General features: G+C 45.6%; 1 protein-coding gene and 1 long non-coding RNA gene across 3 annotated transcripts; one reads left to right on the top strand and one right to left on the bottom strand.

Annotated features, from left to right (window-relative positions):
* Window positions 1-598: 598 nt before the first annotated feature.
* Window positions 599-9,060, top strand: LOC119563754. 2 transcript variants are annotated; one of them, XR_006286017.1, is made up of 3 exons: window positions 599-949; window positions 2,835-2,964; window positions 8,645-9,060. It is a non-coding gene; the product is annotated as an uncharacterized LOC119563754 (long non-coding RNA). The 2 variants fall into 2 exon arrangements; XR_006286016.1 differs by lacking the exon at window positions 2,835-2,964.
* A 485-nt stretch (window positions 9,061-9,545) lies between these two features.
* ACADS (acyl-CoA dehydrogenase short chain) lies at window positions 9,546-22,662 on the bottom strand. Its single transcript, XM_037878329.2, has 10 exons — window positions 22,523-22,662; window positions 21,708-21,871; window positions 17,612-17,761; window positions 17,274-17,385; window positions 16,747-16,898; window positions 16,101-16,271; window positions 14,319-14,456; window positions 13,928-14,023; window positions 11,364-11,420; window positions 9,546-10,225 (listed from the first exon to the last, which is right to left on the bottom strand). Exons 1-10 carry the CDS (start codon window positions 22,566-22,568, stop codon window positions 10,073-10,075), a joined length of 1,239 nt encoding a protein of 412 aa, XP_037734257.1. The 5' UTR covers window positions 22,569-22,662; the 3' UTR covers window positions 9,546-10,072.
* Between the last annotated feature and the right edge of the window lie 173 nt (window positions 22,663-22,835).

Here is a 22,835-nt window from a genome sequence, read left to right as displayed (position 1 = left end):
AAGCTAGGATAACCTCGCTGGCACCTGACCAAAATGACCAATGAGGAGACAAGATACTTTCAAAAGCTGGGAGGAGGGAGAAAAACAAAGGGTCTGTGTCTGTCTGTGTGATGCTTTTGCTGGGGACAGAACAGGAATGGAGTCTTAGAACTTAGTAAGTAATCTAGCTAGATATGTGTTAGATTATGACTTCTTTAAATGGCTGAGAAAATAGCTGTGCTGAATAGAATGAATATTCTTGTCTGTGTGTCTTTTTGTAACTTAAGGTTTTGCTAGAGGGATTCTCTATATTTTGAATCTAATTACCCTGTAAGGTATTTACCATCCTGATTTTACAGAGGTGATTCTTTTTACTGTTTCTTCTATTAAAATGTTTCTTTTCAAGAACTGAATGTTTTTTTCATTGTTCTAAGATCCAAGGGTTTGGGTGTGTGGTCACCTATGCAAATTGGTGAGGATTTTTACCAAACCTTCCCCAGGAAGTGGGGTGCAAGGGTTGGGAGGATTTTGGGGGGAAAGACGTTTCCAAACAACGTTTTCCCAATACACCCAGATAAATGTTTGGTGGTAGCAGTGGAAGTCTAAGGGCAAAGGGTAAAATAGTTTGTACCTTGGGGAAGTTTTAACCTAAGCTGGTAAAAAGTAAGCTTAGGAGGTTTTCATGCAGGTCCCCACATCTGTACCCTAGAGTTCAGAGTGGGGAAGAAACCTTGACAAGACCAAAGACTGATTTTGGACCTGCAGCCTCCTCCGCAAGTGCCAGAGGTAAAGACGTTTGTAGATGAATTAGTGCTGCTTTTAGCTTGTTGCATCTCACATGTCTCTCCTTGATTGAAGAAATCCACAAGCTCTCAAAATCTTCCAGTCTGAGGTGGCAGGGCTGCTGCTGTCAAATCTTGTCATGGGCTAAGATCTCCCAGGTGCTGAGGTCAACGTTGCAAGATTGGAGGTTGGTCTTCAGTATGTCTTTTGTAACATTTTCTTGGTTTTCCCCTAAAACAAGTTCCAGTCTGCAGTTTTCCATAAAAATGGAATGTCTAATGAACTGTAGAAGTTAGAGATAGAAAAGATCTATTGGGTCACGTAGTCAAATTTTCCTGCCACTGCAGGATTGTTTCCTATTGTCCATTTGCTTGTGTTGCAGTCTATTTTGAAATGTTCAAGGGGTAGAATTGTTATCCCTTCCCTTAGAGAATATTTCACAGCCTGATAGCTGTTACTGTCGTGAAGCTTTTCCTGACATTTGATCTAAAATGGTTGTGGGTTTTTTGTTTTTTTAATCCCTTTACTCTGTTATTCGTTAGTTTTCTTCCCTTGAGCACAGAGGACTGGATTAGAAGACCTATTGAGGTCCCTTCTAATCCTACACTTCTATGTTTCCCCCATATATTATCGTAAACTTCTCTCCCTTCTTAGCTGCTTGTACCTTTCCCATTTTTTACTATTCTATCCCCCACAAAGCTGTGTCTTAGCCAGTCCAGTACTTAGTGAACTCTTAATCTTTTCCAGTAAATCAGTCCCTCCAGGACCTTTTTGTTATCTGCAGTTACTTTGATAATGAGGGGCCTGGTATTTAATTCTATATAACAGGTGTGGTCACATCTGTACTTGTTTCTGTGAAGTGCCCAGCACATCTGGGTGCTCAAAAATAGATGCATAACCAGAGCTAGAGAAAACGCAGTGTCTGTGTGCTTTGTAACAGTATGTTTGTAAATGCAGCCCCAAAATTGTGTTGGCTGCTGCTGTCGTCTTTTTATATTGCAGTCTGCCATTGCCCTTAAATCATTGAGTGTCATTCCCCGTCCCAGATTTTCCCCTTATTGAATATAATGGTGGTTAGTTTTACCCAAATGATGACATGTCCAAGTTGCATCTCATTTTCTCTAATCTTTAGGTCCAGGTCCATTTTTATTTGCTCTCGCAGACATTTTGCTACTCCAAATTTACTGTCCCTTGCAAATGTAACTTGTAAATTCATGAAAATATTAAATAAGAGTGGACCTACAATCAACCCCTAATGGATACCTCTGTTAGAGTGTTCAGTTGTTACTGGAGGGGAGCATAGTGACACCTTATTTTTAAGCTGCATTTGGGGAAAAAAATGCATAAGTTGAGTACTTGAAACATTTTAACGTATTCCTGCTTTGTGGCGTCTTCAGCTTGAACATGATTAAGGCTGTTTTAGTCTCAGATATTTTTAGTAAAAGTCATGGACAAGTCACGGGCAATAAACAAAAATTCACAGCCCATGACCTGTCCATGATTTGTACTATATACCCCTGACTGAATCTTGGCTGGGTGGAGGGGGCGGCCCGAGACTCCCGCTAGTGCTGTGGGGAGGGGTGTTGGTGGGGGCTGGCAGGTTGCCTGGCTCCACAACTCCCTAGAAGTGGCAACATCCCCCTCCCTCTGCTTCTAGGCAGAGGCATGGCCAGGCAGCTCTGTGCGCTGCCTCAGCAGCTCCCGTTGGCCAGGAACCGCGGCCAATGGGAGTTGCGGGGACGGAGCCAGTGCGCAGAGTTCCTGGCTGTGCCTATGCCTAGGAGCAGAGGGTGTCGCCACTTCCAGGGAGCCCCTCTGAGGTAAGCACTGCCCAGAGCCCCCAGCCCTGAGCCGCACCCCCCCCCCAACTGCTGCTGGGGGCGGTGGCCCAAGACTGCCCCAGCAGCAGTCAGTGCAGCTGGCCCAGGGGCTGCCTGAGCTCCTCAGGCAGCCCCCAGGCCAGGTGCACCAGCCGCTGCAGAAGTCATGGTCATGGAATCGATGAGTTCTGTGACAAACTCGCAGCCTTAATCATGATGATAATGGCTACTTTTATTCTCCTCAAACTGCAGATGAGACTGCCAAAAAAAGATTCAAAGAAAGGAGACGGATCCTTGTGCAATAATAATTTCTTATATCTACAGTGACTTCCATCCGATGCTCTCAAGTGCTTTACGCCCACTACTTAAGTCTGAGACATTGGTACGTGTTATCACCTCTTTACAGATCTCTAAAGTGAGCCATGCAGTAAAGTGTCTTGCGCAAGATAACCCAACAAAGCTATAGCAGTGAGGAAGGAAACCCATAATCTTGATTGCCAGGCCACTGGACTATTTTATCTCCGTAATGGGTTGTGCTTTAATTGCTGAGAGTGGATTTCTCTTACTGTACATTTAGGGTGTCTCTTCACTGCAGAGTTAACTCAGGCTGTTTACTCAAGTATTGCCCCTGTCCACATGCACGACCCTCTCACACAAGTTTCATGATATTTTCAATCCAGACTAGCTGGTCTTCTGGGGGATATAGGTTAAAACCCAGGTGCTGCTTTCACTTTAGCTGGTAACCCATCCACTTGGGTGTGAAGACACAGGCGAATCCACTTGAGTGCTGATTGTCCTCTGTGTTTTCCTACAATTCCCCCATGTACCCAGAAGGACAGACGACATCTCCAACAATTCACTGGGGATAAATAGCTCAGCTTGCTGCAGCACAAAGAACCATGGGATATGCCCCTAGAAATCCTAGTGACCCACACAGGTGAGTGCAGCGCCACTGAGGACATAGTAACTCCTGTGTGGCTGCTCACAGCCAGGAGCCAATCACCCCAGTTAACTCTTCAGGGGAAACAGAAATAATAAAACATCAGTGGGGTCTTCACTTGTGTGTGATGAATGCACATTTAGGTGTGATGAGCCAGAGCAACTTGTCTCTGGCTCAGTCTGAACAGAGAGACTGCCTGCTTTATGTATGGGTATCCATATTCTTTATATGGGGTGGGGGGAGGGAAAATCTTTGAAAACACTAAGACGAGCAGCCTCTCCATCTACAGTTGTAGGGAAGGGGACAAAGTTTCAGCAACGCTTCCGGTGCAGAGCTACGCTCTTATTCCTTGCAAGGCGTTTCCCAAACACAAGGCAAGCAAGAGCAGCCCAACTGCTTTCATCTGACCAGCTCTCCCTGCCCTAGAACTAGCGTGTTTGCTAATGTGTTCCTCACCTGTGTGAAAATCTCTTAAGGTTTTTTCCCTCATTCCCAGTAGTCTATCTAGTACCTAATTTCCTGTTCACTTACAACTTCATGGGGCAAAAAGCCAAAGTCCTGTGAAATGGAATGGAAAGCACAGATGTGCCTTTCTCTTCTCCTCCAGTGTGATCTGTCCATGACCTGACTTTCCCTTTCCAGGGCCCCAATTTTGGGGCTTTGGCTCGGCTCGGCTCATAAACCAATAAAAACATGACTTCACCCATAAACACAGCGTCTTCTCAAAGGCTGGCCTGGCCCACCTATCCTTGTTCTAGGCAGGTTAGTGCTTCCTGCGGGAAGGGGGAGATCTCTCTTCTTAAAATCCCCCTGCTGAATCTTGCAAAATGTGTTTGTTTTTGTAAATGCAGCAGTTTTTTCCTGCTTTGTCTGTAGCAGAGACTTACCTTCTAAAGCAGCTGATCGCAAACAGTAGCTGCTTAGGGAAATGAGATTTAGTAGTTTGCTCCTGTGTCGTCAGATTGCCATAAGAGCTGTGACAGGCCTTGCATGACGGTACTTCCATGGTTTACTTGCCCCTGAGTATATTCAGTTAGCCAGCATGCTGGAACAGCAGCAGCATTGTAAGCATTAAGATATACTGGTCCCAGTCCATAACTACAGCAGTTCGGGCTGGAAAAAGCTTTCCAGCACCATCTCTTCCCACCCTTTGTGAGGCATGTTTGATGTAACAGAAGAGGGAAGTACACTGGAGTATTTTAAATTTTCATAAGCCTGGACATGACCTGTGTGACCGTGTTCATATAGTTACACGGTTAGTCAGTGAGTTCTCTGAGCTGGGTGCAGCCTATCTACAGCAAAAGCTTATAATTTGATATGTTTTTCTGTTCAGCACCCACCAATGTGGGATTAGGTGTGTTACTGACCTCAAGTAGTTACTTCAGCCAAGTCATTGCAGCTTGCGAGGGTACATCTGTGTTGCAATTAGACACCTGCGGCTGGCCCAGGCCAGCTGACTCGGGCTATAATTGTGGTGTGGATATCTGGGCTTGCATGAGCTCTAGGACCCTCCCACCTCGCAGGGTGCTAGACCCAGTGCTCCAGCTCAAGCCTGAATGTCTACACTGCAATTAAACAGCCCCTTCGCTGAGACCTACAAGCCCCAGTCAGCTGGCACAGGCCAGCCATGGGTTTTTAAGTGCAGTGCAGACATACCCTGAGAGGCCTGGTTAAACGTGTACGCCCTTCACTGTCCTGAAGCTCCTCAAACTCAGTGTCTGTTGCTGATCATGGATGGTTTAGGGTGTCATCACAGCACAGTTAGCTCAAGTTTAGCTTTGTCATCACAGTTAACTCGACTCCTGTCCACACACCCACACCCACACCACCCCCCCAGTGTGAGTTAATTGGTTTTGGGGAGGAGCGGTGGGAGGTGTTTTAAAGCTCAAGTGATGCTGATGTTTGAGCGAATAGTGTAGTGGAAATACAACTACTCCACAGCAGCTAATCCAGGTGTTCTGCTAATCGTTGTGCATAACTTTTTTTCCCTGCCATGAACCCATTTTCAGATATCCTGCTTCCCATGACACCACACAGCATGGAAGTTGTCATTTTAAAATGGCATCCTCTGCAGTGTGACATGTCACACACCTAACATGTGAGGTCATGCTGTGTGGAGGATACAATTTTATAAAATGGCATTTTCTACACATTTGGGATTGTTGTGACACTATCCACTGATGGAGAGAGACACTTGGGATTGCAACCGATAGTTTTGGTACTGCTGGTGTACTTCCAGTGTTGTTTTGAAGTGTGGTTGCTGTCAGTCAGGCCAGGCTAGCTCGAGTTGTACTAACTCAAGCTACTGTTCGCAGTAAAGACAAGCCCTTAATTTCCTGTAAGAGCAACACACAAGATTTTAAACGTCCTGACAAGGCATAGGTGAAGATGCCTTTCTCACTCAGATAACTAGGTTCTAGGCCATTCAGGGCTTTAAAGATTGTAAGCAACCCTCTGAACTGCATGCAGAGTACCAGCAGAGTATGTTCATAGCATCTTGTCCCTCTGAGGTGAACTGCTGTGTTCAGCTCCAGCTCACGTTTTATAAAAGTCTCGAAGAATTGTGGTATTAATCTACCCTGGAGAGGACAGAGGTAAGGCTCTCAGTGTCCAGGCCATGTCGGAGAGGATGAGCTGCAATTTCCAGGAAAGCTGGGGTGGTTTTTAAAAAAAAAAAAAAAAAAAAAAAGCGCAAACTGGAAATTCAGAAGGAGGAGCAGCTTGAGAACAATGTTGTACTGTAAAGTGGGTTCAAAAGAGGGTGCCAGCCTCCTCAAACTTCCCCTTACCAAACAGTAGCATGCCTGGGCCATGCTGCAGCCACCTCTCACACATTGCCCTCTGACATTGAGAGAAGTAGCTAGACTCTGGCATGTGGGGTTGATGAAGGTATGTGATGCTGAATAACTTCTGCTTACAGATGGTACTGATAACCTCTCCTGTAGCAGATATGCATGTAGATAGAACAGAAGCAAAACTCATGGTACATAACCAGTGAGAAATTACAGGAAGGACGAGTAATTGCTATTCAGAGCCCTCCGAGAAGGAAAAGCAGCTTTCTGCAAAAGCACCTCACATACTCGTGCACAGTCTAGAGCTGAGTCATTCAGATCTCCTCGATGCTTCTGGGAGAGCTGAAATACGTCCCACTGCTACAGAGTGTTCCATCTGAGGATCTCAAAGCTCTCTCTACACAAAAGCAGCCTTGCCACATTCCTGTGAGGTATATTATTCCTGTTTTATGGATGAAGAGCTGTGACCCAGACTGATGAAGTGACTTGCCCAATCTTGCATAATGAGCACCTGATGGACAAGACTTTCTTCCCAATCAGCACAGACCCTTTGCAACTGTCCATCAGCTGAAGAACATAATTAATTTCATCTCTGCACCAATACCCACCACTGCTGGAATAAGAGGATCTGTGCTAACAACACTTTCAGTAAAGAGAAGCATAGAGACCAGGAGTGTCAGCGGTCAGAGGTTTGCTTAACCAGGGATCTAACCACCACCAACTAATGGCACACGGCATCATGCCCTCAAATAGTATTAACAACCCTCATAAGCAATGGATCCCAGACCTCCCTGCTGGCTTTCACCTATTATGGGGCAAGACACCCTTCCAGTTCATGCTATTTTATTCTCTATCTAAAAATATGGAAGAACAAAGCTCTGTAATTAATTTTTGAAATCTTCAGCAAGATTTGAGAGTAGGAATTAGATCTGGACAGGTTCCAGCTCTTCAATGAGAGCTATGCTATGTTTGGCTGTCTTTGGTTCTGACAGTAGAAGAAGAGTTTTTTAGCTTGCTTGTTTTAACTGAGTGGCAGGCACTCTAACAGGTGTGACTTGGATGTATGGAATATATGTCCCTAGTATCTGAGGAACTTTGGCCTTCAACAGCAATTTTTAAAAAATGAATGTTTATGAAGTGACCATAATGAGCTAGAAGGAACTAAGAGGGTCTGAATTTATTAAAACCATTATGACTGATCTAAAAGGGGTTCGTGGAAATAGCTTCCTGTTAAAATTCACAGATGATACTAAATGGTGACGAATTGCAAACAAGCTCCTCAGTATTATTCAGTTCTCAAAGAAGTTAGAAATATAGACAAGAACTAAAACTAATTAATTTGGAAAAGTGCAAGTTTAAAACACATGGAGGAAAATAACCTAAGGAAATCAGAAATGGAAAATGGAACTTGGAAATACTGAAGAAGAATCTGTGGGAGGAGACTGGATAACAAATTAGACATATTTGAGAAGATATGGTTTAAAAACAAATCATTAGCAAGTATTAGGGAAGATAAATCCTTCTCACTGATAGCCCTAGAATAGCTTGTTCTGTTCTAGTCACTTCAATATTAGAAGTTGCATAAAAACTTCTCTGGCCTCTCCTTATGAGAGAAGGGGCTGATTCATGAAAAAATAAAAAGCAATTAGTAGTTTCAGATGCTACAGATCCCCTTAAAGCCCCTGACAGGTCTTTCTGTGGCTTTTAGGGACACGCTTTCCTATCATATTACATATTTTCTCCTGTTGCTGTGTGAAATGTCCACTCAACCAGATTCAAACTGACTTCACACAAAGTGATGTCAAGTGGACAAAGTTTTAAAATGTGGGGGGAAGCCTGCCAACAACAACTTGGGAGAAAAAAAAGAGAAACTCTCCTCTTAACTTTGTTACAGTAATTTAGGAAAAGTCACTTTTGGACAGCAACTGTTTGACTGCCCCCTTGTAAGAAGTGAATATATATAGCTTCCAGTAAACAAGGTGGGACATGAGACTACAACCATTTGGAAGTTGCTAAGGATGAAGAGAAATAATTTATGGTAGTATACAGAGCTATAACTAGGAGAAAACAGCAGCCACAAAACTCTTAATTCAGTCTTAAAACTGTAAGAAGGGACTTCTACCAGAGCTGCTTTGTTTCAACGGCAAGACAAACAGATCTGCAGGTCCCAGATGTTGTAGAAATATGTTCTTTCTACTTCCCAAATAGAAGAAATTTGACAGTTACACATAGTGACAGAGTTGGAAAGCTATAAATACCATAAGTGTCTTAATACAAATGAGTGATTTGATTTCTGCGTGTTACTAAAGCTAACTGTTTCCCTTCAACAGGCTTTGAACTTCCAGATGCTACTTCTGTGTGGAGCGAACATGGAGTCTTTGTTCAACTTACTTGATTAATTAGCATTTACATTTCTCTGGGGTTTTTAACCAGAAATAGCAGGTATGTTTCACTTCCTGCCTGGTTAGCCATCCCTATATTTCTTTTCTGCACTAGCTTTCACAAGATTTTTTCCTAAAGTGCTGAGCTGCCCCCTAGTGGGCTTCAGGTAAATATAATTTCTTATGGCCACTGTGACCAGTAATGTGTGAGCTTTCCTTCAAAAGGGAAGGAGAGTAGCCCCAATTTGTCTTCAAGTATGTTCGTTTAAGACCAGCTGCTGTGAAGTCATCTTCCCATCAAGCTTGTAGCTGGTAACAAGGTTTTCACACAGTGACCTTTAAGCGTATGGCTGGTCAGTGTGTAATTAATGCAAAAATACCACCCTCTGCTCTCTAACTTAGTCCTAATTACTAACCATTCTTTTTGAGGGAGGGGCTAACAGCTTTAGTCCAGATGCTGCATTCCTTTTCAAAGGGTGGTTCAAGTGTGTGCAGTTTAAAAATCTTTAGCGTAAAGAGCTGCTGCTTTCACTAATATCCTAAACTGAAAGAAATATAAGGTTTGATAATTTACTTTTGGGAAGAAGTTACTGTCAAGTAATGGCTGGTTGAGGCTGAGAAGCCAGGAACCTGGGTAGTTAACTGTTCTATCTCTATGCATTTTAGTGGAGACAAAGCATATGGGCAACACGCTGGAGTAGGTACTGAATATGTGCTGTTTAAAAAAAGCCACACAGACTGCAAGTGCTTTAACTCACCTTGCTTTCATCCTGTGAGAACAAGCCAGGTACTACCCACCCTTTGCTGCAGTAATTAAAGGAAAATCCATCTAATGAGAGCTCACAGCCAGCAAGGTCAAACACTTGGAATTCATTAGTGAGCAAACCTGATGAGGTAATGTAACAATCATTCTGGGGTAGTGCAACCAGATCACCCACCAACCAACACAATTTTAGAAAATATAGTCCACATTCAGGTACTAAAATAAAACTTCAAGTGTCCTGCCTGTGCGTTATACCCTCATAAGGCCTTGGACAGTACATATCCCCATAATTTCATAAAACTTCATTAGTTACCAAGCACCCTGTGAGGGGAACTAAATCTTAGCCAGCAGGACTAAAGACTGATTCCATAAGAGAACAGAGTTGAAACTATACCTGCTTAAAATAAATTGGGCCACACTTAAATGCTGCTTCTCCCTTTGACTTTTGGCCCTAAACCCTTACAAAGGCAATTCAATTGGGTTGGTCAATCCCTTTTCTCAAAGACAGGTGGTGATTAAGGATATGAGGGAATTTCCACTTCATTTCATCCAGGACAAAGGCTAGGAGCACTTCTGCAGTGGTTATAAGGCACTTAAGTTGATCTCGCTCTTCTTCACCCACGATATTCCTTCAGCAGTTGCCCTGCTATCACTAGTCTCTGGATCTCACTTGTCCCCTCATAGATTTCTGTGATTCGAGCATCCCGGTAATGGCGTTCTGCTGGCATTTCTGTTACGTAGCCCATCCCTCCCAGGATCTGGATGGCCTAAAACAAAAGCAATGAGTCTTACATCAAAGAATCGGTGCATTGTTCCCACCAAACTAGCAGGCTGCAGGGACACTGCCTTCCTCATGTGAGTGACCCTAGTCTAGTAGCAACCACAGGGAGAAGAGAGAGGTCACATGGTATATCAGTCATGCTGGCACCTCATAGACCCCTTCTCTGTAAATGGTAGAAAATATTAGCATTTTTGGAAACTGCTCATTTGCCAGGAAGGATGATGCCATCATACTTCTGCTGGAACCAACACATGGCTCCAATGGAGTCAGTTTTGTGTTTGTCAGCAAAGCTGAAGTCCAGGCCATAGATGCCAATGCTGGGATCATGATGCAAGATTGAGACAAATTGTGTTGTACCAAGGACACAGTCTTGAGTTATTCACCCTCCCTGTAGCTGATAACAGCATCAGTCAAAGGCACAGAAACTGAAGTGGTGTTTGGGTAAACAGTAGCATATTTCACCATTGCCCTGAATAACTCTGGTTGGGCTTCAAGCCTGCCATACAGTTCTAGGCCTAGCAGCTGAAGGGACTTTACACAGGGGACAGAATAGCCCACAGCCTTTAAACAGATGTAAGCACCAAGGCCAGAGAGGAATTCTTTACATGGTGTATACACAAAACTTAGTTCCTCAGCAAGAAAGTTAAGCTCTTTCTTTTATAGATACTTAATTTTAGGCTTGGGTTTTTAAATGGATAATTGTGCATTTCACCAACTGTTTAAAAATATTTTCATTGATAAATGCTGCTTGAGAACTGTGTTTGATGGGAGGATATTTACTTGACAGTGTTTAACAGGGTCATGAGCTGTCAGCCTCCACCCCAAACCCCACTTCACCTCCAACATGTATAATGGTGTTAAGTATATTGAAAAGGGGTTTTAATTTATAAGGGGGGGGTCGCACTCAGAGGCTTGCTATGTGAAAGGGGTCACCAGTACAAAAGTTTGTCTAACTTTCCACAACTCTGACATTTAAATAGATAAACAGCTATTATCCATCAGTTATAAGAGTCACATTTGGACAAGCTTATCCCCCAGGCTCCCCTTGTGTGTTACAGCAGAGACCACTCTCAGACTAGCCTTAGAGAGGTGAAGAAGGGAGAGATTCTTAGACAGATGGTTACCTGATGGGAAATGGCAGTTGCAGCCTCTGATGCAGCTAGCTTGGCCATTGCAGCTTCCTTTAAAAACAAAGATACTTTTTATAGAATGTATATAGCAGGGCACCAGTACCAATATTCATGCACCACCTGAAAAACTGTGTGTATGTGCACATGAGCCAGAATTGACACCCTCTGTGTTTAAACGTACTTAGTCATATGCTGGAATTTGAGCATTTATTGATAAGCCATCTCCAGATGTTTGATTAGAAGATGCAACTGTCAAGAGGGACTGGAGCCAACCCTGGTGCTGCTGGCAGATAGCCACAGCAAATTAAGAAAAAGCACCTGGCTCCAGGACACATTTAAGTTGCTGAAGCCCTGAGAGCTGCCTTTTTACTACTGGAACCTTGATTTGTCAGTGATAAAGTAGGTAGGTTGCAAACTGAGTGATAAGCAAGCATGCCTACAATTATATTCACATTCAAAGATGGAATGGTGTATTAATGGGTGATTAGGCCATTTACATCAGAATGCAATACAGCCTTATTCTATAACATAATGGTAGCTCCTCTAGCATTTTTTTTAATAAATATCTGAACCAATCTTATCACATATATAACAAATTTTAAAACCCCTTATAGTCAAAGTGGCACAACATAGCCCTGGGGCTTGTTCTCCATTCTACTGTCTCCAACTTAATTTTACACGAGCTAAAAATAACTATAAACAAGATGGAAAATTAAGTAAAAATTAGGCTTCACTATGTAGCACTTTATGAAAGATGGGTATTGCCATACCAGAGGTCTAGAGGAAGCTGTTGTAAAACCCCATTACACAGACAATTATGCCCAAAGGAGTGGTTTCTCCCTCATCCCAGATAGGGAAAAGGGGTTTGTAGCAATTTATCCATGTTATTTTTCCAAACCATGCTAATCTCTTGGCCTCACTGTTTTTTAAATACAGTTGTGAAAAGTTTTTCCCTATATTGTACTGTTGTCACAAACCCGGGACCAAAAAAAAAAAAAACCTTGTGTACGTGATTCATGTGACAGCTCTTTGGCTCAAGTCAGTTTCTCCTATTTGTGTGGGTTTTTTTAAATATGAACAGGGCAGGGGAGATCAGGAGCAGTAACAGAACCTGAAATTTAGTCAAAGTGCATAATGAGCATTTTCAGTTTGTTGGCTGGAAGTTGCACAGTGTGGCAGAAACCCTGCAATAGCTGCTGTAGGATACACACAATAGATGACCAGAGTCCTTAACCTGACCTCTGTCTAGGGGTTCATTCCCTGACTCTCCATCTCAGCCAGACATACAAAGAGGTGCTACCTGGGGGGCCCTCACATCTATGCTTAACTAGCAAGCATTCTAAGTGAGCTCTCCTCTGGCTCCCCAGGGCAGTCAGAATCCCATGGACGCTTTCACAACCCTCTGGTGATAGCACAAGTACTGTCTTCTGATTAGTGCACCTTAATTTACAGGGCAGGGTTTTTATCCCGATAGTCGGGCAGCATGTACAGACATAGCTAAGCTAGTTCAATAATAGAAAAGGAGGACTTGTGGCACCTTAGAGACTAACAAATTTATTTGAGCATAAGCTTTCGTGAGCTCACGAAAAGCTTATGCTCAAATAAATTTGTTAGTCTCTAAGGTGCCACAAGTCCTCCTTTTCTTTTTGTGAATACAGACTAACACAGTCGCTACTCTGAAACCTGGCAATAATAGCAGTAAAACTGCAGCAGTAGCAGTTGCATGGGCTAGCTCTGGGTACACCCTGGACCATCCATGCTGCTGCTATGCAAGCTAGCTTTGATCTAACTATATCAGTGCTAGCTCAGGTATGTCTACATATGCTGCAATACCATCTCCCATGCATAGCACAGAGATACTGAGTTTCTGCGTGCCTGGGACATGAAGCTCTGGGGTTACTCACAGGACTGAGATGGGGAGCCAGGATCAATTTGTGAAATTAAAGAATGAGCTGGAGACTATCAAGACCTCAGCATTTTAGGTGATCCAGGGTATAACTAAAGCAACTCCTTGATGTGGTAACCCTTCCAAGTCACCTACTGAATCACCCCTTTATATTAATTTAAGCTGTTCCACAATGTAGCATTTGTGACAGGTGCAAGATTGTTTTTTTTTTTTTTTTTATAAACATCTGGTTTTTTGGGAGTTCTGGAGAAGGTAACCGGATGCAGGTCCCAGATCCAATAATAAGGCCCAGTCTCAGGAGGCCATCACATTCATTGAGAGGGAATAGTGCTTATGCTCACTTTGCTTTGTGGACAGAGGATCTCAGTCGCCAAGGTTATCACACTACACCTTTCACTGGTGGTAAATTCTCTTTGCAGGGAATCCTATGACCTGGCCTTCCCCCTGACTGACTTAGGCAAGGGGGATGCCATGTAATGTTTAGTGCCCTCTGTTAGTCTTTTTCTGAGATTAACTAAACACTGGAAGATAAACCATAGGAGAGATCTCGTGGTGGCTAGGGGCTGGACCAGATAAACCCTACTGAGTTAAGATTCTATGCATATCCCTCTCATTGCTATATCAACAGCAGATTACAGAAAGCAGGAACTACCTTTGTGTAGGGTTTCCCATTGTCCTTCAACATGGCTGCTCTCCAGGTCAGCAGGCGAGCACTCTCCAATGCCAGTGCCATGTCTGCCAGCTTGAACTGCAACAGACAAACATGTGAGGGCAGAACTCATTTGCTTCACACTGCACATGTGTTGACAAACCTCTCAGAAACCCAAAGCATCCCCCACAGTAACAGGGAAGTGCCCAAGCCACTGAACCAGACCTGTGCATGGAGGCAGGTGTAAATCTAAGTTGCCTGCACACATGGTGTCCAGAGTTCAAGGTGCATTACCTTCCCCAGACCAGACCAGCTACTGTGCTAATACAGCAGTACCCTTCTTATCAAAACACTCAATTACTGTCACCAGACACAGGACTCTATTAACCCATACCTGAATAGCCTGAAGCTTAGAAATGGGTGAACCAAAGGCCAGCCTCTTCTCAGCATAATCCACAGCACAGTCCAGTGCTCCTTGAGCTATTCCAAGAGCCTGCGAGGCAATCCCAATCCTGCCCGAATCCAAGGTTTGCTGAGACACACACAAGAGTTACACATCTGCAATGCCAGTCACACCATGGGCTGAAGGGTGAATATACCTGTATGAGCTAGCAATCTGCAGTCATGTTGGCACCCCCTGGACAATCCCACAATGTATGAAAATAAAAATCCTCAGTATATTTAGGACATCCCAGATAGATACTGAGATCAGAAGGGGAGAAAGCATGACAGAGGCAAAAATAATCTAGCAGAGGAACGGGGGGGAAGTAAAGAGAAATTAGACACAAATTAAATCTAGTTTTGTATCTTTGTTCCCCCTACTTCTATAAGCAGTTCTAGTTTTTGTCTCTTTCTGGAGTGAACACTGTGGCTAAAATTTCCAAAAAGGACAAGTGATTTTGGGTGCCCAATTTGACACATCTTAGAGGGACCCAATTTTCAGAAAGTGCAAAGTTCCGAACATCAGGCTCCTTTAAGCCATCAAACATAACATGCCAAAAAACAAATCACTACTCACTTGAGAGAGTCTTGCGCCAAGACTCTCTCAAGAGACAGCTCGCTCCCTTACTCTGAAGGGGGACACAAGCTTTCCTTCCCTTGCATGTACTGAAGTGGGTAACTAGTTAGAGGCCTGTTCAGGGAGACGCAGCTTTGTGCTAGGTCTCTCACACACCCCAGGAAGGTACTGGCATCTTTACAACCCCCAATTAACTGAATTTTCTTGGAACAATTCCAGCATTGCATTTCATGTCAGTGTTGCTCCTTCCTTGTTCAACCAGGCAGAATTTCATTCAAAAAAGCAGCAGTTTGCAACACTGCAACATCTTCTGTAAATGAACATTGCTAACCCCACCCCATAAAGAGGCCTCTTTACAAGAAGGGGTCCCAGCAGAAACCTCCACATCCATTTCAGGTGTATTTGAAACTTAATTCCAGAATAATGTGTCCTAAAATTCCCTTGCGCTGAGACAAGTCTGGGAATGGAAGGAAGGATGATGGAGGCAGAGACCTACCTAAATCAAGGTACTGATGGCAGGTGCTCCCCAAGCCCTCCCAATTTTTGACTTTTAAGACAGCCTGGGAATGAGTCTAGCTATGGACTGTAGGAGTCAATCTTTAGTTGTTATGCCAACCCTGCTTGGAGCTAAATCAGCGCTCCCAAAAGTTCAGAAGTCCTGCTACACTGCACATACTGTTCCTCCGGCATTATCTTCATTGTTGTGCCAAGATTTCAGTTCCTCAGAAGTCACACATGCTCCCCAAATAAGATCTAATCTAATCTATATCTGGATGAACTCCAGAAGGTATCCTCTCTGCACCAGCAAGGTATGAATTTCTGCCTCTCCTCCATAGAGGGAATTAAAGAGAAGCATCCAAAAGGCCTTGTGTGTTTCCCCACAGGCAGATCAGCAAATGTAGGGTGAGATGGTGGGAGGGAAGGCTCTCCCTCTCATAGAATCATAGAATCTCAGAGTTGGAAGGGACCTCTGCTTCATATCTGCTCATATTCCTACACCTGAGGATTGCCAGATAAGCTCCACAAAAGCAAGACCTACCAGTGGTGCTCCTCGATTGCCAAGAAGGGGTCACTACACACACCATTGGCTGAACAACAGTTTATATGGATATACTCCTGCACCAACCCTGTCTTCCCACAAATCTAGCTGGCTCTCACCATAGCAATTTTGAAGCCCATCCCCTGCTGCCCCAGCAGATTGGCCTTGGGGATCCGGCAGTCCTCAAATATCAGATTGGCTGTGGAAGAGGCTCGGATTCCTAGTTTGTCTTCTTTCTTCCCCAGCGAGAGTCCAGCTGTTGGCATAGGAACCAGGAATGCACTAATGCCCTGGAATCAGATGCAGGATCTTAGAATTGCCTCCAACCTCTCATAATGCAGCTGGGCAGAGCTCTCCTAGGAAGCACGAGGCTAATCCCAACTCAGCCACCCATCCAACTGGCCATGGGAAGGGAGTGGGAAAGAAGAAAAGTGATGGATCAGAGGGGAATTACTGATCAAGGGCATTAAGGGGGAATGAAATACTCCTCCCTGCAATAAGCTCTGCTCCAGTGTCTCTCAGATGAACTCAAAGCCCCATGGAATACGCCATCCATCTACACCCCCTCTGGCAGCACTGCATCCCACACAGCCACCCCCCTTCTGAGAGGACACAGGCTTCTCCCAGCTCTTCATTTTGACTCCACAGTCCAATGTAATCTTATGGAGCCTTTTACCAAGTGCTCCACACTTCACAACCCCATGATGTGTGCTCCACATGCTACTTCCAAGAACTGCATGGAAGGCTATAATCCACTGAGCTCACCTTGTGTTTTTGGGATTTGTCTGTAGTGGCAAACACCACGACAGCAGAGGCATCCCAGGCATTGGTGATCCAGGCTTTGGTGCCATTCAGGACCCATTCACTGCCGTCCAGCCGTGCCACTGTGGAAGCAGCTCCGGCATCACTGCCATTTCCTGAGCAAGGCACCATGCAAAACAAAACCGAAGTATTCCTGCTCACTCATAACCAAAGGCAACAGAACCAATAACTTCTGCACCCCAGGGGATTGGGCCTGGGGCTCCAGAATTGCCCCTCCCCCTCACACTAGCCAATTATGACACATCTAGTAACAGTGGCACATGCTTTACTGGGGGCAGCTCCATCTCCCCTCTGCCCTCACAGAGCCACAATAAACTAGGAGTGGAAATGCCATCCCCTCGGAGGCTTCTCTCACTCCAACCTCCCAGACCCATTACAGTTCTGCTCCCTGGCTGATGTTACAAAGAGGGAAGTTCACAAGCAGAAATCATTCTCTGCCATCAGCCCATGAACATTAACATCCATGTTACCTGGTTCACTGAGGGCAAAGCACCCTATTTTGTCTCCGCTGGTGAAGGGAGCAATCCACTGATGCTTCTGCTCTTCAGAACCAAATTTCAGTATTGGACCTAAATACAGAGACTTCAAGAAAACAGAAGTCATGTTAATTTACTCTGCAAGAAAAAGTGAACCAACAACTCCCAAAAGTCCAGCACCATCATGACCAGGACCCACCCTCCAGGCTCAGCAAAGGCAGATGCCATTCCCCATCAGCACTGAGATTCATGCTACTCAACTGGCAGAGTAACCCCTGGCTGCTAGGACTGGTTCCACACACCCCATTTCCCAGACAGTGGGAGGGTCTTACGTTATTAACACTCATGATGACACCCGTGGATGCACAGCCCCTGCTGATCTCTTCAACAGCGATGGAATAAGCCAGGTAATCGAGTCCTGCCCCTTTATACTCCTCCGGCACATCCATGGCCAGCAAGCCAAGGGCACCCATCTTCTTCACCTAGACAAGAAGAAATGGACAAGTGAGAGGCCTTGTCTATACTGCAGAGTTTTGTCAGCAAAAGGCAGCTTTTGATTGCAAAACAGTGGAGGTGTACACACTGCAATGCCACTTTTGGTGACAAAATAAAACCACCTCGACGAGAGACATAGGGCTTTTTGTGCAGAAGTTTTGTCAACAAAGAGCCAGTGTAGATGCTGCCGTTCGTTATGTTAATATAACTGGCCTCCCCCAGTATCCCACAATGCCTGCTATGACCACTCTGCGCAGTGTTTTGAACTCAGCTGCCCCGCAGGCATGCACACCTCCCCTTTCAAAACTCCAGGAAGCTTTGACATTCCTCAGCCTGGAGAGCTCTCAGAGCTGCTGAGGCAGCTGTGGGAGAACTCGGAGCGAATCACAGAACCGCAGGCAGGCAAATCAGGTTGCTGGGAGGGGTGGGGGAAAGAGGAGAGACTGCTGTGCAGAGTTGCGGGGTGGGGGGGGGGTGTCCCCCTTCCCCAGGATTGGTTGTTCAGGCTGTTGTCTGAACTTCGAGACAGCATGCCGAGACACTCTCCCCCAACACACACTCCATTTCTGTCTCTCTCCCAACACACACGCACTCCCCCGCAAAAAAACCCACTTCAGTTGAAAAGTGGCTGGCAATCTGGTACAATGCCCATGGAACACCAGGATTGAGAAACCTGCATCATGTGATGCTGTACCTGCCCCATGAAGCATTGCAAACCTTTCCCAAAGCGCAGTGCGGCCAGTTGCAGAGTGGGATAGCTACCCATAGTGCACTGCTCTCTGTGTAGATGCAAGAGCTGGTAGTGTGGATGCATTCTGCTGACATAAGGAGCATAGCGTGGACATACAACCACGGTTTAATTAAAGTACTTTAATTAAAGTGGCATAACTTTTGTTGACAAAACACTGCAGCGTAGACCAGGCCAGAGAGTCTCTGCATCAGTGATGCCCTGGCAAATCCGCAAGTACATACATACAGCAACACACAGCCCCACCCTCATAGGTGCACTTGAGCACATGCACATTCCAGATGTGTTTCTGTTCGTTCACCTGACCACAAGCAACAGAAACAACCACTTCTTCACTCCAGAGTATCGGAGGCACCTATGCACATACTAGCTGATCCTTGCATGTCTGGTAACAGTAGCACATTCTTTACTGGGTCAGCTCCTGCATACACAGATGTGCTATAAAGCGTACATAAAGGACACACCTGCTTTTGATTTAGTTGGGGACTGATCTCAACAGTTGCTGAGCAGCCACAGCTCACAGTGACTTCAATAGGAATTATAGATGCTCAGAACTGATGCAGCCCTTACTGATTAAGGGCATGTTACCTGAGGTTGACTATGCTTATTGCCACATGAGGCAAAGACTAGCCCTGTTTTAACTTAGAATCACTCTGAACCATAATGTTAGGTTATTCTCACACACCCCAGCAAAGCTCTGTTCATTACACTGTATAGAGGTGATTGAGGAGAAATCTAGCAGATCCAGTCCTTGCAACTATACCTTTAAATCTTTCACTCTATTTATACTGCATCCTAAAGGTACTTAAGAAAAAGGCTTTTAGTTCACAGGAAAGCAATTTTAGTTGTCACACTGAGGTTGTCTTTACAAGAAGTTAATTATTACTAACACGATTCAAGATATTCCCCACTCTGAGGTACCCAACATGTTCTGCCTTCTCAATCTTAATCTCTTTGGGCAATAATTGTGTATGTATCTTGTACATTGCTGAGCAATTGTCATGGTTTAACAACAGGATTGATCTTGTATTTTATGACATTGCCAGGTACTCTGGCCTAACATTTAGCTATTGTAAGAATTAAACTATTTGAAATCTAGCCAGGACCTTCTGTTTATTCCCATAAAAACTGTTTTGGAATTTTTAAATAAAAAGTTCCCCTTGCCTGTATTTGCCTCCAAAATATTGTGGCTCTGAGCCATTATATGAAATCCAGAAAGGGAGACTAAAAAGTGATCATGAACAAATGACATTGACTAATTTTATATGTAATGCCATAGAATGAAATAGAAAATGTTAATAGCATCAGTGGGGGGAAATACATTAGAGTCAACATCTTTTCACTTGTAAGAACCTCAAGGGTGATCAGTAAACCAGGGGAGGATACTCGTTTTAATTTATTTTCTTAGAGTCTGACATGTTAGGGTGGCCAGTGACTCAAACTGGGGAGAAAAAAAAATGTGCCTTTTATTTTGTGTACACTCAATTTGAAGCCTGTGGGCTACGGCAATAATATTTTGCTTTCTAGGACAGCATGTTTGATCGTTAACAATCTAGTTATTGTTTTAAGCCATCCAACTGCATTAGTACTGCAGCAAGAGATGGTGGAGCTCTTTTCACAAAAGTGAAACGTCTAGACACTGGTACACTGGAACCTCAAACAATCCCTTCCTGCTTCTAATGGTCAAGAAATGAAATGTGCAGCTTCTCTGTGGCAAGATGATTCTCTTGGTAGTTTTCATTCATTTCATGAGCTGAACTATGCTCAATACATGGACGTTTTATTGTTATACACTATTTTGCTGCAATGTGTGACCGGTCTCCTCTTTACTAAAGTGTTTTATTGATTTTCCAAGTCAGATGCGTCACATGCTGTATTAACTACAGCAGCCCTGGGGAAAGTCACTGGGAGAGAAGAGAAAACTCAATGGTACCAAAGTCCAGAGAGGAAGACAGAGAAGGGCAATTAACATGCACAACGGCTGGCAAAATTTATGGTTTTAAGGTAAACAGTGTGTCCTACAGGTAGTACAATATAATGTCTGAATGTACAAAATGCTCCTGATGGAATCGCTTGTGTATAACTCTGAAGCTTTGGTTTATCAGGCTGATTTGTACACTGGTCACATACAGAGACACCATGACACAATGGAGCTAGAGAACAGCATACTGAGTGTGATGCATGAGGCAGCATCTGACATGCATGATCCAGATTTAAACTGAACACATTTTGTTCTGAGCTCAGGGCTGGGCCACCTGTATCTATAGGGAGGCATGTAGAGGTCAGGCCATTTATTGGTGAGGCTGGGGCACACAGTCATAAGAATGGCAATACCAGGTCAGACCAAAGGTCCATCTAGCCTAATATCCTGTCTTCTGACATTGGCCAATGCCAGGTGCTTCAGAGGGAACGAACAGAACTGGTATCAAGTGATCCATCCTTTGTCGCCCATTCCCACCTTCTGGCAAACAGAGGCTAAGGACACCCTCCCTGCCCATCCTCGGTAAAAGCCATTGACGGACCTATCCTCCATGAACTTATCTAACTCTTTTTTGAGGCCTGTTGTAGTCTTGGCCTTCACAACATCCTCTGCCAAAGAGTTGAAAAGGTGGACTGTGCACTGTGAGAGGAAATCATAGAATCATAGAATATCAGGGTTGGAAAGGACCTCAGGAGGTCATCTAGTCCAACCCCCTGCTCAAAGCAGGACCACTCCCCAATTTTTGCCCCAGATCCCTAAATGGCCCCCTCAAGGATTGAACTCACAACCCTGGGTTTAGCAGGCCAATGCTCAAACCACTGAGCTATGCCTCCCCCCGTGATCAAAAATCAAAACGATCAAAAATACTTCCTTTTGTTTGCTTTTAAACCTGCTGCCTATTCATTTCATTTGGTGACCCATAGTTCTTGAATTATGAGAGAGTAAATAACACTTCCTTATTTACTTTCTCCACACCAGTGATGATTTTACAGACCTCTATCATATCTCCCCTTAGCTGTCTCTCTTCCAAGCTGAAAAGTCCCAGTCTTATTAATCTTGCCTCATATGGAAGCTGTTCCATGCCCACAATCATTTTTGTTGCCCTTTTCTGTACTTTTTCCGATTCTAATATATCTTTTTTTAGATGGGGTCGACCAGATCTGCACACCATCATCCCAACCCTTACACAAATGAGCTCACTCACCTGTTCATCAGGAAAGCGGTGCTCCTTATCCAGCTGAGCAGCAATAGGAACCAGTTCCTTCTCGGCAAAGTCCCGGCACGTCCGGCATAGCATCTGGTGGGTCTCTGGTAACTCCACAGTCTGGTACACTGTGTGCAGCTGTCGCAAGCACCCAAAGGTCAGGGCTGGAAAGAAAGGGGAGGAGGTGAAGGGGATCCCTTGCTGCCATGCCCCTAGAGCCAGGAAGTCCAAGCAGAGAGGAATAATGGTCCAGCAGTTCCATACTGGCCTGGGACGTTGGAGACCCAGGTTCCAGCCCTTCCGGTTAACTTTGGGCAAATCAGTCGCATCCCCCCCCTCCGTCTGTCCCAGGGGCCGTGAGGCTCAGCAGGTGAAAGGTTGCTAGACGCCCAGATACCACGGTGAGGGGCCCTACCAGTCCCGCCACAGGTGAAGTACAGCGCGTCGGGGGGAGGTGAAGGGGGCCTGAGCCTCGTCCCACCCACAGCAGCCGGCTCCTGCCCCTTCTCACGGGCCCAGCGCCTGGTAGCGACCGGGCTGGTCAGGGGCGGCGGGGCTCCGGGCTCGGCGCAAACTGGCAGCGCCGGCAACCAGGACGGGGCAAGTGAACCCCTGCCCCCCCGTTCCGGGGCCCGGCCCCCCGGGAAGCAGCCGGGCGGGGGAAGCCGCCGCCGGCTCCGCTCCCACTGGCGGAAAAGTGAGTGAGGCGAGCAGCGCACGCCACTGCCCCGGGCCCGGCTCTCCAGGCCCCCCCGCGCGGGCCGGGCATCCCGGCCCCTTCCCGCGCTCTGCCCCCAACGCCCGCCCCTCCCGACCTCGGGCCGCAGCGCTGCCGCCCCGCGCGAGGAGTGTCGCCGCCATGCTAGGTCCCAGGCCGGTGCGCCTGCGCGCCAAATAGACTCGCCTCCGCGTTATTAATATGCATGAGCCGCTGCCCTAGGTCCTGGGCGGAGCCGGGCGCGCGAGGGGCCAGTCTCCGCGCTCCTCTGTTCCGGCGGCCGCGGCTGGGGGGCGGGGCCGCCGCGGCTTGTGCTGGGCAAGGCGCTGGCGGGCCCAGCGCGAGACACGCTGGGCGGCGGCGGCGGCGCTCGTGCTTTGCCCGCACCTGCCCCCGCGGCGCTTGCACCA

The sequence above is a fragment of the Chelonia mydas genome, chromosome 15 (assembly GCF_015237465.2).
Source record: "Chelonia mydas isolate rCheMyd1 chromosome 15, rCheMyd1.pri.v2, whole genome shotgun sequence".
Lineage (NCBI taxonomy): Eukaryota > Metazoa > Chordata > Testudines > Cheloniidae > Chelonia > Chelonia mydas.
The sequence above is the reverse complement of the archived record's forward strand: the minus strand, read 5'-3'. Positions and strand labels throughout refer to the sequence as shown.